The sequence below is a fragment of the Dendrobium catenatum genome, unplaced genomic scaffold, assembly GCF_001605985.2.
Source record: "Dendrobium catenatum unplaced genomic scaffold, ASM160598v2 fragScaff_scaffold_459, whole genome shotgun sequence".
Taxonomy (NCBI): domain Eukaryota; kingdom Viridiplantae; phylum Streptophyta; class Magnoliopsida; order Asparagales; family Orchidaceae; genus Dendrobium; species Dendrobium catenatum.
The window spans coordinates 617,663-633,649 of record NW_021318921.1 but is presented as its reverse complement, the minus strand read 5'-3'; the positions used below and the strand labels follow the sequence as shown (position 1 = coordinate 633,649).

At 35.8% G+C, this 15,987-nt stretch overlaps 2 protein-coding genes across 2 annotated transcripts in view; one reads left to right on the top strand and one right to left on the bottom strand.

Moving 5' to 3' along the window:
- Positions 1 to 2,878: 2,878 nt before the first annotated feature.
- LOC110112585 lies at positions 2,879 to 5,847 on the top strand. The gene is made up of 3 exons (XM_028694334.1): positions 2,879 to 3,634; positions 4,335 to 4,668; positions 5,484 to 5,847. The coding sequence occupies exons 1-3, from the start codon at positions 3,077 to 3,079 to the stop codon at positions 5,519 to 5,521; spliced, it is 930 nt and encodes a 309-aa protein (XP_028550167.1). The 5' UTR covers positions 2,879 to 3,076; the 3' UTR covers positions 5,522 to 5,847.
- Positions 5,848 to 9,241: 3,394 nt separating this feature from the next.
- The window catches only part of LOC110112620 (putative elongation factor TypA-like SVR3, chloroplastic), a gene marked incomplete in the record, with an annotated part of 32,608 nt that continues 25,862 nt past the window's right edge, over positions 9,242 to 15,987 (bottom strand). Inside the window, 6 exon segments of the mRNA XM_028694341.1 lie at positions 9,242 to 9,372; positions 10,969 to 11,164; positions 11,264 to 11,429; positions 11,629 to 11,723; positions 11,874 to 11,958; positions 12,039 to 12,190. Coding sequence (XP_028550174.1) covers positions 9,242 to 9,372; positions 10,969 to 11,164; positions 11,264 to 11,429; positions 11,629 to 11,723; positions 11,874 to 11,958; positions 12,039 to 12,190 — 825 coding nt within the window.

Sequence of the window (15,987 nt, the reverse complement as noted above, 5' to 3'; positions counted from 1 at the left end):
TCAAAACTAGACATCATAATTTTGATAATTTTGTTTGTATGACTTAAAATCTAAGTGATATAATATTGTAATGTCCGTGGTATCATAAGTGCGTTGAAGAAAAGTGCCCTAGTCCTTGTTAGTGTAACTATAATGTTGTGGAACAGTGGAAGTTATAAAGAGAAGGTTTAGGCTTCATTTGGGACGGTTTTTTTATTGCTTTCTAAAATAGAGTTTTAGTTTAAAAGTAAAAAAAAATTATACTAAAACTCCGTATTAGAAAGCAATAAAAAAGCCGTCCCATACGAAGGCTTAATAGACATAAAAAATGATAAAAAAATGTATATAAAGTAAAATAAATTAATAATCACTAGAAAACACTCCCTCAGCATTTCCCTTTCATCATGTGGAATGTCCCTCCAAGGCATCAATGACTCTATCCATGATTACTTTGCTGATTGATAGTATTGATACGATGATTGCTTTATTGATTCGACACTGGTACTAGTTTATTGATTTTCACATTATATTTTTTTACTTGCTTCCATATCATACTATTACTATTATATGTGAGTTTTATTGTTTATATACGGCTGATTCTTACTCATATGATTGTTATTGTTATGGATTGATTGATGACATGCATATTGCTTCTTTATCATGATTTGAATTTGGCTATATGATTTTAGTGACTTATTGGGATATTTAGCTCATTATATGTAATTTCAATAATTTCATGTCATAGCAGAGGATCAGGAGTGTGAGATTGATCATGATTTTTTATGTTTACTATTATTTTATTTATTTCTATTTTGTTGTTATTCTTTTGTACTCGAGATTGAAAAGATATGATGTAATTATAATTCATGTGTATTGTGTCAATGAATATATATGCATATGAATGTTTTGATCAATAGAATTTGTTTCCATTGATATATGATTTTATTGCTAATAAAAGAGAAATAGATAGCTATTGTGTTCTTGTATTAAAAGATAAAAAATTTTCTTTCATATTTAATTTTGGGAAATTACAATTCATTAGCCTTGGTGATAATAACAATAATGTGATGGTATTGGTGATGATAATAGACATTAGCCTTTGATTGGTTATGATAGGCATCACTATAAGTATCAATGTTGGGCATGCTCCTTATTACTGACAATTGGTGTCGACTTTAATGGCAATGACATGTATCAAACTTAGTGGTGAGGAAGTGTGTAGGCCATAGTGGCAATGAGGTGCACTAAGCTTGGTGGTGATAGTGGGCATATGTGTTTATGACGATGGTTATCATCAGTTTTTGTTAGAGACAATGAGGATTGGTGTCAGTGTCATTGGATTATAAATAAGACACTATCGATGATCTATTAATTTCCCTTAATTATTTAATATATTTTAAACATTTTAAAACTTATTGATATCAAAATTAATCAATCTTAGGCTTATCAGTTTTTTCTCATCAAATTACTTATTTTGACTATAAACATGTATAACTCATAGGACATTTTACACCTCAAATAATCTTGAGAAGTGTCCAATTATGCCTCTAAGTTTTCAATCAAAAGCTTGCATGTTGGTTTGCATAAAAAAATCAGTTCTTCTCTTGGAAGCTCAAAGGTAGTTGAACGTTCGATAAATTCTTCTTAGAATATGACAAAATATTTATGTAATCCTTAATGAATTATTAAGGGTTGAATCGATCATATATGTTAACTTTGACTTTGGATAAGTTGACAAGGAGATATAACATTGTCTGATTATCTTGAACTAAAATTTCAACTCAAATGATATTTTTTATTCTTTATTTTATATTCTTATGTTACAAATAATATTCTTCTTTAAGTTCAAGATGAAAAATAAATATAAAAGACTAATAAAACACATTAAGTGGGAGAAAAATAATGATCACTATATGTCATGGGTCTGATGATTTGTCCAAGTCAAGCTTATCCTACATCAATAGACTTTGGTGGTGATGACTTGAGTTGGCTCTGCAGATGTGATAATGACCCTGGTGGTGATGATGGTATTGGTGGAGATGATATGTATGCATCTTAGTTGGTTATTTCATTCATTGGAATTGGTGTTGATGAAGTCCCCTATCATATTGCGAACAACATGCATTGATCTTAGCGGGCACAATATGTGTCAACCTTGGTGGCAAAGGCATGTGCTTGCCTTAGAGTCAATGGCATGCATCAGCCTTTGTGATGATGATATAGGGTATTTGCATTAATGGTGATAGTGGATGTCAGCATCATATTAGAAATCGAACACTTAATCAAATAGTTATTATTAATTTCACTTAGGGGTTGTTTGGTTTGTTGAAGAAGGAATGAAAAGTATTCCTTTTTTCATGGAAAATTAAAATTTATATTTTTTGTTTGCTAAAAAAAGAATGCAGTGTACAAATTCTGAGTTTCTTTCTGATTTCTTAGTTTATTTTTAATTTATTTTAAAATCTCCTAGTTTTTAATGAATTCATTTTTTTCAATTTTCACCACAAGCCAATTGCCTTATCGCCGCTCACTAGTGACTAGTTTCCATTGTTATCGGTCTTCGCCGACCATCGATTACCACCACCACCGAACACTGCTAGCAACCGGGTGTCGTCGCCACCATTATTTTACTTTAGATGTCATTCATTTTACTTTAAATCAAATAAAAAAATATCATGCATTATCTTCACACTCTTCCAAATAAACTCAAATGTTTCAAATACACTATATTTTTTACTATTTTTGTGTCTAAGCAAGCAACCTTAGCCCTTAAGAAACTCAAAATTAGCAATTTTAGGCGGGCCTTGCAAAAACGTGTTTTTTTAATGAAGAAATAAATTTGATGCAAATGAATTCAAATATCAAAATGAGCCATATCATTATTAAACACGCAAACGCATACGACGAAGCCGCCTTCAACTTCTTTCGACAAGTTTTCAACTTTCAACTCTTCTTCCCTTCTTGCCTTCCCCTCTTCCACCCTTCTTCCCTCCCAGCACCTACATTACACGCCTTCCCCCTGCCCCACCTCTTCAGATCCCTAATTTATAACCCAATTCTCGCTTCCAAACCTTAAAAATCCCTCCTTTTCTTCTCCATGGAACTCTTCGAGCGCGCCAAGGCCGTCCGCCTGCGCAGCCATAACGACAAGTACCTCCTCGCCGAAGACGACGAGGAGCGCGTTTGCCAACACCGTAACGGCACAACGCGGAAGGCGCGATGGCAAGTAGAACTTGTTGATGCAGGTGATCAGCCCCTTATTCGCCTGAAGAGCTGCTATGGCAAGTACCTCTCTGCTTCCAACGAGCCCTTGCTCCTCGGCGTCACCGGCCGCAAGGTTCTTCAAGCGGCTCCTGGTCGCCGCCTTGATTCTTCCCTTGAGTGGGAGCCTATTCGAGACGGATTTCAGGTTAAGCTTAAAACAAGGTATGGTCAGTTTCTCCGGGCAAATGGTGGCCCGCCGCCTTGGAGAAATACTGTGACGCATGATATTCCGCATCTTCATCATGATTGGGTGCTATGGGAGGTTGATATTGTTGAGGCCCGGGCTTATACGCCGGTGGCGTTTGCGGAGTATTCACCTATAGAGGAGGTAGAATCTTCGCCGGCGACGGAGTCCGTGGAGTCTTCACCTAGTTTTTTGAAAAAAGAGGTTGTGTGTTAGCTTAGGTTTTATGATTTGTTGAAATTTTGTTTGCTTATTTGCTTCTTCATTGATGAAATTTATTGCTTGTGAAAACAAAATTTTATAATTTTAAGTTTTTGTTTGGATTTTGGAAATTTGAGTAAAAGGAAATGAAAAAGGAATTCAAATCAATGGCTGTTGACTCATAATCAACTCTTAAATTACTCTAAAATGCTTCTTTTTTCTTCTTCTTCTTCTTCTTCTTCTGCATAAAAGTAGCTGCTGAACTAAAAATTTAATGGAATTTACCACAGATTTCAACTAAAGAAAGTGCGCTGCATGAAGTTAGTTGTCTTGATTGTGTATGTAGAAGAGTATTTAAATATCATTAGAAATCAACTTGAAATATGTTCTACTACTGACTTTCTAATCGTTCTTATAATGTTCATAACTCAACATTTTAACATTGCGACATCATAAACTTTTGAAAAAGCTACTTTTAGAACTTAGATTCAAAATTGCTACTTAGAACTTGACACCTGGTCCCTGGCCAGTGTTTAACAAATCAAACAAAACAAAAAGAAAAAGCTACATAAAAGAGCTTTTGGTATCAGTTTCTCACCTTTTTTTACTGAAAAATAAATGCTTTATTATATGAAAAAGAGAAGCCCATCAAGTCAGCCCTGAATCTTCTTTTTTCTGTTAGTCATTTTTTTTCTTTTTTGGGTGATTGCAGTCTTTCTCGTCCTCGGCCAGTAACTCTCCACAGAAATCATTGTCGTCTGCATCTAGTGGTTCTCCTCGGGCATTTCATAACAGGACTATTAACTATATGGTAGCAAATAATGATGGCTATGTTGAAGCTGGAGCTGAGGAGTTCTCCTTTAGCTTTCAGGGGACTAGTGTGGAAGAACTGACGCAGAAGCTGGAGGAAGAAAGTGAACTCGGTCATATTATAGTTTGCTCAAAGAACCCGGTGAATGGGAAGCTCTATCCCCTTCGTCTGCAACTTCCTCCCAACAAAAACACCATGAATGTTGTCGTGGTTTTGGCCTCTTCTAAAGGTTAGCATCTTCTTTTCAATTCTCTTGTTTTTCAACTGTTCTATTCTGCTGTAAATTTGCATGAAAATCTTGGTTTTTTTTGTAGTTCTCCATTGTTAACTGCTTGAAATTTATGTGTCCATTGTCTGTAAATATTGGTTCCCTATTTTACCACTCCATCTTATCTATGGAAAAGTGAAAATGATCTGCTTATAGTATTGCACAAGTTTACTTCCCTCCCTCACTCCTTCCTTCCTTCTTCTTGTTACCTCAAAACAACCAAAAGAAACTAGCATAGAGTCATCCTTTTCCTCTCTTTTCATTTCCAGCATAATTAAACATATTGTGTAGCGGTGTTATTGTTAGGGAATGATGAACCAAATACAAGGAGAAATAGAAAATTATCCTTATTACCGGGCAGATCGAACCCCGCCTAGGGGCGCTGCCCCTTTGGACCCCGTCATATCTGCGAAGCATACGACGATCAAGGATATGAAAAATAAGGTCGAACCAAATTCAAGGCAACTCAACATATATTTTGTAGAAATTGAATGCTTAATCAATTACATCATTTTGATTTTTTTGCAAACAAATCATCGATACTTCAACCTAGTTATTATATAAAATATTGATGATATTTTCAAAATGTATTATGTACTCAAGTACAAAGAATCATTAGTCACTAAAATGACATATATATATATACGAAGAAAAAATTATCTACACTTTTATTTATAAGTTTACTCCCTCTGAAAATTAAGGCTGATTCCGCCCTGATTACTAGTTTACTTCTTAATTTCATGCATGTCTAACCAGTTTCCTATCCTTTTCTACAGCGGCAAAGATTTTGGCGAAGCAAGAGAATCTCCTATAGAAGTTTCCTTTCAATGTCACCTCCATTGTTCCATCTGTACATCCCATGCCATAGTTCCAGTTCAAATACAGAGGATTTCTTCATCATTCTTCCAAATTATACGCAGTTTCGAAGCAACATAAAGATCAGCATACAACTCAACGAATCGTTTCGGCCCATAATTTTGTTAGTTTAGATGTTTTAGAAATTATTTCAGAACATAATGCAGATGCAGCTCTGTACTCATCAGAAGTATATGGTTATACTGCAATGGTAGTGGCAAATTGTTCCTGTAATCTATGTGTTGAGATTATTTTATTTAAATTGTTAGTGGGATTTTGCAATTATTTACTGTGTTGTTTATTTTGTAAATTTGTAATTGTTTTGATTGAAGAGAAATAATCAAAGAGAATATATGGACTAAAGAATCCTGGTTGCTTAAGACTTTCCTTTGTCACATCATAATACATCTCTCTATCTCTATGTTAGAGGTGCCAAATTTGGGTTTCGGATTGGGTTCGAGTCAAATCCGGAACTGACTCGGGTTCAAACGGTTTGATCCTAATCCGACCTGGGTTTGTAAAGGGTCGAAAGTTCATACATGGATCTGACCTGTCGAGAGTTATTGAATTGACCTGACCCGACACAGTAACCCGGATTTCATTTATAGGGAGAGCTAGTGTCGGGTCGGGTCGTTTCCAGGTCATTCTTAAATTTTCGGGTCAACCCAAACCCGAATTGATTTTGGAATGAGTCAATTTGTTGAACTCGAACCCGACCAATTTGACAAACGGGTTGATCTTAACCCATAATTTTTGGATCGGATCAAATATTGACGCCCCTACTCTAAGTATAGATTTTGTATTTTCTACATATAAATGCTTAAAAAAAAAAAGAGTAAAGATATTCAGATGCAATTTGCATCAATTGTACTTAAAAATTTTTATGTTTATGCTGAATTTAATGATATTATATGTAGCTATTTTTGGAACAAATTTAATAATTTTTAAGATCATTTTATTATAAATTATATCAGAATATTTTTACGTAATTTTTTTATTAAATTTTGTGTACTTATATATAAGAAATGAATTAAAATAAAAAGATTTATTTTGCATTTAAGAATTATATTTTACTTGTCTGCAAAACAAAATGTGAACAAATTCAATCAAACAAAATGAGAAAGAAACACAGTATGAGAACAGATACAATGTTTTCGTGCATTGCTAGCTGTTAACTGTTCACTTGACTTTAAGTGGTAACAATTAGGTTTGGATCTGTTACTCACGCGGGTTTGCAAAGGACAAAAACGAGTTTTTTTTTTAAAAACGAGATTTTTTTTTTTTTTTTTTGTTTTGTACATTTAGGCTAATTATGATAAACACATCACGTATCACATACACAAAACCTAAGAATTCTTAGTTTGTAGCCTAAGCTCTCAGTCAGCCAACACATCAAGATGGAATTTTTATTGGGTTCGGTGTCTTGACGTAGCTCTACGTTCAGACGCCAGTAAAATGGTGCCACGTAGCGGCCACATTATCACGAACCTAACCTGCCGAAAAGTGGATATATAGCATGTGCATTCTTTGAAAGATGACGACCCGACTACCCAACCCTGAAAAAAGATAGGTATCGCTAGGTACATATTCGTTACCGCTAGGTATCGCTAGGTACATGCTCAGTACCACTCAGGTACATGCTCGGTACCGCTCAGTACATGCTCGATACTGCTAGGTATCGCTAGATACATGCTCGGTACCGCTTAATATATGCTCGGTACCGCTCAGTACATACTTGGTACCGCTAGGTATCACTAGGTACTGAGCATATACTGAACGGTACCGAACATGTACAGTACCGAGCAACATGAGTTCTTTAAACCCTAAATCTTGTATAATGTCTATAGAATAATCCGCCAACAGGTTGTAAGACCTTTAAAGAAGAGGGGGTTTTAACTTTTCACGCCCAATCATATATACGACATCGAGCCGACCCCAAATAATTAAAACACGTGCAAAATCTACAAAATACAACTGGTTTGGGTTGGGTTCATCGGGTCGCTACGTGGCGCCATTTTACTGGCGTCCGAACGTAGAGCTACGTCATGACACCTAAACAAATAAAAATTTGTCAAGATGAGTTGTGTGTGTGTGTTTTTTTTTTTTAATTTATTTATTGGAAAGGGGCTATAACACTGCAATGCACATATTTTGAATGTACAAAACAACCCAAAAATAGGAAAAATTATTCTGTGCTGACATCGGATGCTGTCCGAAGGTGAATCAGAGCACGCCATGTAAACCCTTTGTTGTGAACCGCGGCTGTGTACCCATTATGTTCCAGGTGATGTGCCCGCATTTTGATTGGCCTCCGAACGGTTCTATGTCCGCATAAACTAATTTCTTAAACAATAGATATATCATTTATTGTTGAATTGTAATATCTTCTTAATGATAACATTTTATCACGTAGCTCATCTTGATCTATTAATTGAAAACTTTTGTTATCAACTAAAAGATTTTGAATTCGAGTCTTACAGATATAATGCGTGTATGAATTTGTCTTAATCGACTTAAATATCTTTAAAAAAAACACTGCATTTGTAAGTAGTAATTATGATGAATAATTAGTATTATAAGAGCTAAAACTGCCGTGCTATGAAATATTGGAACCATCCAGAACTTTGGATTCATTGAAAGATGTGGCATGCAAGATATGATAGAACAAAAGCTTAAATGTTCTTTATACAAGTCATTCAAAAAGAAATCATTAAAATTTTTTATTTTCTTATAAAAAATAAAATTAACATTTTAAATGAACTAAAAGCACTTTTTATGTGCTTGTAAAATTTATGCGCAAATTAAAATTTCGTTTGAGACGGATTCTTATTGCTTCTTAAAACAACTTTTTAATAAAAAAAATTTAATTTTTATACTAAAATTTTATTTTAAGAAACAGTAAGAAAGCGGATCCACACGAAGCCTAAATCAAATAATTAAATCTAGTAAAATCAACATGTTTTAAAATAAGTTTTCTTATTTTAATCAACCAACTGATCCCATTTTCTTTCAATTTCACACCAACCAAACAAATATTGAAAGGTGTGCTCCTCCCACAAACACTAGATATTTGAAGGAAACTTCAAAATAATCCCTAAAATATATGACAAATTTAATCCTAGTAATCAAAATTTAACCTCTCGACAATACAAAATTGATAAAAAATGATCCCTTTGAGATTAAATGAGGATCAATTTACATAATCAAAGAACTAAATACATATCAATTTTATATCACAATTACAACATAGGAGACCATTTGCAGTCAATTTTATATAGTCGAGAGACTTATTTAGAGCAACATCGCACCGATGCTAAATTGACCGCATATGAATACTCTATCAACTATTTTAAGATATTTCTACAACATATATATATCTATATCAACCACAATTTTTTGCTTTTTTTTTTTTTTTTTTTTCTAATTTTCCAACCTTAATGAGAAATTTATAAAGCGCACATTATATTAATAAAATGTGTTGTTTGATAATAAATATACAACACTTTGGGTATAGCTGTGGTTTCTGAATCTTAAAAGAATAACAAAATACTGCTCCTTATGAACTGTTGTAAGGAAGAAGCTACTCAAAATTCAAGGCATTAAAGACTCAAACAATATGGATGAAAAAGGGAAGATTTGTAGATAATGAACGCAGCAGCTAAATACCATCAGAACCTGATTACCTCTTCTTAGCAAACTTAGGATTTTTGGACATGCGTATACTTTGAGGAGTAACTTCGACCAGCTCATCTTCTTGAATGTATTCGATACAGTCATCCAAACTATAAAATAATGGTGAATCGAGAACCACTGCATTATAAAACAAATAACGAATGGGTTAGAGGTTAGATAAATCAGAATCTCAGAGATTTTGTGTACCAGTTAATCAAAATCCAATGGCGAAAAGAGTTGGTTGAGTTTTTGGGCGGGGTCCAACCCAAAATTTACGGCATCCAAACGGATTGATCCTAACCCAACTCGGTTTTGCAAACGGTCAAGAATTCCGACCCGCTAACTCAGATCTGATAGACAAGAGATGCGGGCGAGAACCACGAGCTTGCAGGAGAAAGCGCACAGGTGCTGAGTGCCGGCGCGAGTGCGGCAAGACCCGAACCCAACCCAGTTTTAAAAACAAGTCACGATATTGAATCCAAACCTGACCCATTTGCCAAATGAGAACTCAGAATTTTTCATGCCGGATCCGGGTTGGATCGGGTCGGGTCAATTATTGCAGCTTAGTGGTATATTAATCATCATTGATTAGAAATGTAAAGGATAATGTTACCCTCCCAAGTCTACATCATTAAGATTTTTGGGATGGATATATCAGTCTACTGAAACAATTTCTGTTTTTCAAACAAAATCTTGCAACCATAAATAAGCTCAAACGAGCCTCAAAGCCAGAAGAAATTCCGTAAATCCTAAGAAAGATAACAGATAATAGATTGCATTCTTAGGCTCAAAAAAAATTTAAGGGAAAAAGATGAGGAATTGAAGCTTGTTAAATAAAAGGTGTGAACCATTTAGGCAAGAAAAAAAAAACGCTTCACTCGCTAAAGAAACTTTCCTGAAGTAATAACACCTATGTTGAAAGACAGCTCATAGGTCCCGTGAAAAAGCTGTGACGTTAAAGATAACACACTAACACCCCAAGTTGCGGGATAACTCGAAAGTCCAGTGAAAAAGGTACTAACAATTAAAGAAAACACTAACACCCATCTTGCGTGAAAAAAGGCTAAACTCCGATGAGATGGCACTTTTGTAATGAATGCATGTGTTTCAATTGATACAGTACAGTAATTTAGATGTTATTTATGTTTATTTCTTCCACATGTTTGAATATTCTTTCATCAACTCTTTTACATATTTTTTCAAAATTTGCAGAAATGGAAAACGATGTGCAGGATCTAGAAATTTAAATTAATAGCCATATTCCAAAAGTAGAGAATAGGCTGCATTAACTAAGCTAGGTTTGGTGCTCTGTCCATCACCGCTGAAACTAATATAAAAAATAAGCAAGTTCTTAGAGTGATCACAGAGAAAGAAATAACTGAAGGAAGCCGGTGCAAAAATAATAGGGCTAGGTTTGATATAGCTGCATAAAACTATTCAAGATTACTACCTTTACTCTCCAAAATGGGCAAGATTCTAATCCATTGCAAACACCGCTTGGCTTGCCTACAATTCTGGACTGTTGCTAGACATACCAAACAATTCTAGTGTATAATCTACTTTATGTTGCAGACTCTTCCAAAGCAATGTGAAGAATGGAAAATATTAATCAACCCCATTGAAGACAGCGAATATATTAGAAAATTAATTTTTAAGAAAACGCAACGCATTGCCAGGGTGATTTTGGGATCAAGAAATTGAAAATCTGCTTGCGATGACTGTATAGATTTTTACCTGTCTGTTCCTTGTTGGATCTTACATTTGTTGCAGCTTTCTTCTTGCAAACATTAAGGGATAAATCACCAGGTCGTTGATGGATGCCAACAATTTGACCTTTGTAAACTTCCATTCCAGGGCTGACAAACATCTGACCTCTTTCCTGAGCACTGCATAAGGCATAAGAAGTAGTAGTTCCATCCTCAAATGCAACCTGTATAGTAGTTCTTACTTGCTCAAAAAAACAATCAACATGATACATACAAGGTTTTGACTCATAAAAATGAACAAAAATAACGACTAGCTCTCTTACCAAGGACCCTTGGTCCCTTGTGCTAATATCCCCAGCCCATGGTCCATAGCTATCAAAAACTGTGTTCAGAATTGCAGTACCCCGTGAAGCCGTTAGGATTGCATTTCGCAACCCAAGAAGACCACGTGTCGGGATCTTATACTTTAACAATGATGTTCCCTCCAAACTACATGGAAAAGAAACATAAATGAGCTCATTCAAGTTGGCTCCTCGAGTTGTGCGTAAGTTTAAAAATGTGTAGGAATGACTTTGAAGGATGGCATCTACTATGCTGTCTTTGCAAAAAAAAAATTGCAATGACAATTTCATGCATGTGTTAGAATTTTAAAAAGATCAAGTGCATGTAAGAAAAGACGAGTACAAACCCAAGTCCCTGCATATCAAACATCTGCCCTCTCCTTTTTCCAAGAAGCTCAACAACAGGCCCCATGTGTTCCTCAGGCACCTCAACAGTAGCGATCTGGAAATAAATCAATCGAATAAAATATTTGCTGCTTGACCGCAGAACTGATTTTCAATTGCATAAATAATGGTACAGAAACTATCAGTAATAATGATTAAAAGGATAAGAAATTCAACAAATAATAGGAACAAGGGTATTGCAAATCACCTCAAAAGGCTCCAGCAATTTATCATCTACCCTTTTGTTTATAACCTTTGGTGGCCCAACCATAAATTCATAACCTTCTCTTCGCCTGGAATGATACAGCTGAAACTTAGCACGTTATAAAGACAAAAAAAAGGTTCTTTTTACAATAACAAATTCACTTCATACATGCTCTCTATCAAGATTGTAATGTGCAATGTTCCCCTGCCACTAATAATAAATGTGTCAGCTGTTTCACCATCTTCAACTCTCATCGCCAAATTTTTCTCAAGCTCACGATAAAGTCTATCCCGAAGATTTCGACTTGTCACATATTTTCCCTGATAATTCATGAAATGCACATAAATAACACAAATGTGAACACGGAGCATCATCCATCATGAAGTTAAAAGTGTAAGGCATATATCTAATATCCTCAAAAATCATGCTTAAAGAGAATAGCAATAGGTACAAGACAATCCTGAGAGAGAATGAAAGAGAGGTTTCTAAAAACAGCGCTTGACCAAGAAGGTTATACTACAGCTAGTTGATTAGAGCTAGTGATATGATACGCCTTGCCTTGGTATAAAAAAAACTGCCAACGAACCAATAAAAATTCAGCAAACAATAGGTTTTTATTGTTAAACAAGAAAATATGCAAAAGAAGGATACAATGGCCCCCTTACGAGAGGAGGGTCATTGCTCCCAAACCTTAGACGCTGCTAGGATCCTGATACGATTGGACCACTTATGAAAGAGAGGTCTAGAAAAGAGAGGTCTAGGAGGGACCGGTCCAGCCGGCCCAACCTATGGGCCGGCTCCTGCAGTACAAAAGGCACAAGCCTTCTGGTTCGCAGTCTGTTAAGCCGCCACCCTTAGGGGTGGGGTCCACTATCTAGAGCCTTTTGCCTAAGGGTTGTTTAGTCCTTTGGTGTTAATTTTGTGTTTGCTTTAAGTAGGAGTTTGTATTGGGGTTAGGGCATCTTTTTTGTGGCTAATTTCTAAGTGCTCTTTGATGTTCTTGGGCTCTAGCAGCGTCTAGAGAGTTTTAGAGAGAATGATCGGCCTCTTGAATAGAAGATCGTCTGTATCTTGCTATTTTCTTTCATATTCTAGCAATCAAGAATGTTTTCTTGCATTTTCATCGATAAAAACCTAAAAATCTGTGTGATTAAACTGTTGAAATTCTGATTTCAGCAATTAATTCATGTTTTCTCCTATTTTTTCCTTTCAAATTAGTATCAGAATAGTTTTTGGGACTGTTTTTTTTGCTGTTTTTGAAATCCAGCGGCTGATTTTTATCCGAAGGACTGTTTTGCTGTTTCTGCGGTCAAAATCCAAATTTTTGAGTTCAACAAAAATCAAATCAAATGGCAGCATCAGAGGTAAGAGATCCAGTAGGGAGAAATACAAATTTAGAAATTCGTAAGAGTGAATACGATGAAGATATCATAGAGAGAGGCGGAATATATGAAGATAAGGATGGCTATGGGGGGGGGGGGGCGGGTTGGGAGGGAAAAGGGGGGGGTTATGGGGGGGGGGGGGGCTGATTGGGAAGGAAAAGAGAGGGATTATGGTAGGAGGGATGCTGATTTTGAAAGGAGGGAAGAAAGTGAAGATGGGTATTGGTATGAGGGTGGAAATTATAGAGGAATCAAGGGAAATGGGGGAATCCGAAGGTCCGGAAGCTGCAGATGTTCATTTTTGAAAGGGATGATGCACATGGGTGGATCTACAAGGTAGAGAGGTATTTCGCCATCAATGGGTTGATGGAGAATGAGAAACTGATGGCAGCTGGCTTACGTTTGGAAGGGAAGTCGTTCGCTTGGTACCAGTGGAGGGACATGAGGAGGCCCATACAGAGTTTGAGGGATTTCAAGGAATGCTTATTGGAACATTCCCAAAATCAGCTGACACAGCCGATTTTAGGCCGTCTGATCGCGTTGAAGGCGCGATCGGACGACTCTGGTTGAACCAGAGTCAAAATTAGTTCAAAAATTCAAACGCCCAAATCTTTCAAAATACTCAACAAAATCTAACAAAATTTGAAACACAGCTAGAAGGCAATGTAATCTTCCAACACCTGAAGTTTGGAGGTTTCATGTATTGTAGATTTGCTACAATTTCAAATTAAAGTTTTAGAGAAAAATTGAGATATCTTACAATCTTGTAGATGGATTTTGATGATCTTGGGATTGTTATAAAGCTGCTAAAATCCTCTACAACTTTGATGAATGGTCCAAGAACTTTTGACTGCTGGATTGAAAATTGCTATAGGAATATCCTTTCTCTCTCTTTCTCTCTCTCTCTTCTCAAATTAGGCTCTCAAGTTTTGCAACCACCTTTCTACCGGCTGGAGGGGCCTTATTTATAGATGGAGAAACTCTCTTGTTCTTACTTAAGAGCTAAGATATGCTGGAATTACAAAATTTGGAAGGTAGTTGATAAAAATACAAAGTATTGAGTTAAGCATAGTATATCCACTCCTTCTAATGATTGTCCCCCTTAATTAAGATAGATGGAAGGCTATCAAATCCTCATCAAGCATGCTCAAAGGGGATGGAGAGGGCAAGTGGTGAGTATAGCCCATACTCATCCATGATGAGAGAGGTAATTTGATCTTTTAATGGCCTTTTTTCTAGTTTAACTAGTCAACTTGTCAAACAAAATGACATATCATGTAAAGTGGCATAAGGTTGGTCTTGAGCTGACTTGGAAGGAATATCAAGCTATGGGATTAGAATTTGAGTAAGCATATGAAATTTTGAGGAGATTTGACCAAGTCAAAGTAAATTAAGTTGGTTAAATTAACCATAGTTTAACTCCACATAAATTTTGAAACACTCAAAGCATCATTAAAAATACTCAAAGCATCAAATGGAGTAGGTTTGAGGGTTTTGATAGCATTGATTTGATCAAATGGTTCATATTAACCCATTTAAACCCTTAAAGGGTTAATGGGCGAAACTAAGTTGACTTGGTCAACTAGGTTGACCCAGGACCTAGGTTTGAATCAAACATGTTTGAAATGGCAAATGAGATCTAGTAGAGGTGGTTTCAGAAATTAGATTGATCATTTGGGTTAAAATCACCCATTTGGGCCTTTAATGGGTCATTGAGTCAAAATAACTGTTTTGACCCTTAAGGGGCCTTTAGGCCAAACTTGGTTGATCTAGGCAACCAAGTTGACCCAGGATTTGAAATTAGGTCTATTAGATCCCAAAAAGTGTTTAAAAATGATCGGAGGAGGTTTCAATGGTTGATTAGGTCAAGTCAGATTGAATTTTGGTCAAAAGCTCAAAAATTCTCTTAAAGGGCATTTTGGTCATTTTAGCCTCAAGTCTATTCTGGGTCAAAGTGAATCCAAAAAAATGTAGATCAATACTTAGCAAGTCAATATCAAAGGCTTGGAAGGGATCAAAAGGTTTGGAGGGGACTTCAATGTCAAATTCCACTGAGTGATAGGTCCAGTGGCACGGGTGGTAAATATATGAAGGTTTTACAGCTTTTGGAACTGAGTTTAGTTTCTGGGGTTAGAGATATCAGATTGAGCTCAAACTTGGAGGGATGACCCCAGGACATGTCCTATCATTATGCAATTGATAGATTCCGAATAAGGGATCAGTTGACTGGGTTTTGAAATATTTGAACAAGTACTGAAAAAGGCATTCAGGATAGGGCCTTTGAACCTTGGATTTGGTTTGAATTTCTAGATATGAACTGGACTTTGGGTTTCAAAGTTTAAGTTTGAATTATCCTGATAATTTGTAATCAATTAAATGATTACTAATGATTGGATAGATCCTAAACTAGGTTTGATATTAATTTGAAGGCTGAATCAAGGCTTGAGCTGGATTGGGTTAAAGTTTTACTGGGTTTAAAAAGGTTAAAGTAACCTCATACAAAAACGAGATCAACAGTGGACTATAGGGCTGTAAATAAGGAAATTGTGTCAAACAAATTTCTTATCACAGCGATAGATGAGCTATTGGATGAGCTAAGTGGGGTAGTTATTTTACCAAGATAAATCTGAAGTTAGGGCACCATCAGATCATAATGAAAAGGGAGGGTGTGCCTAAGACTACTTTCAGAACTCATGAGGGACATTATGAATTCCTAGTGATGCCTTGTTGTCCAC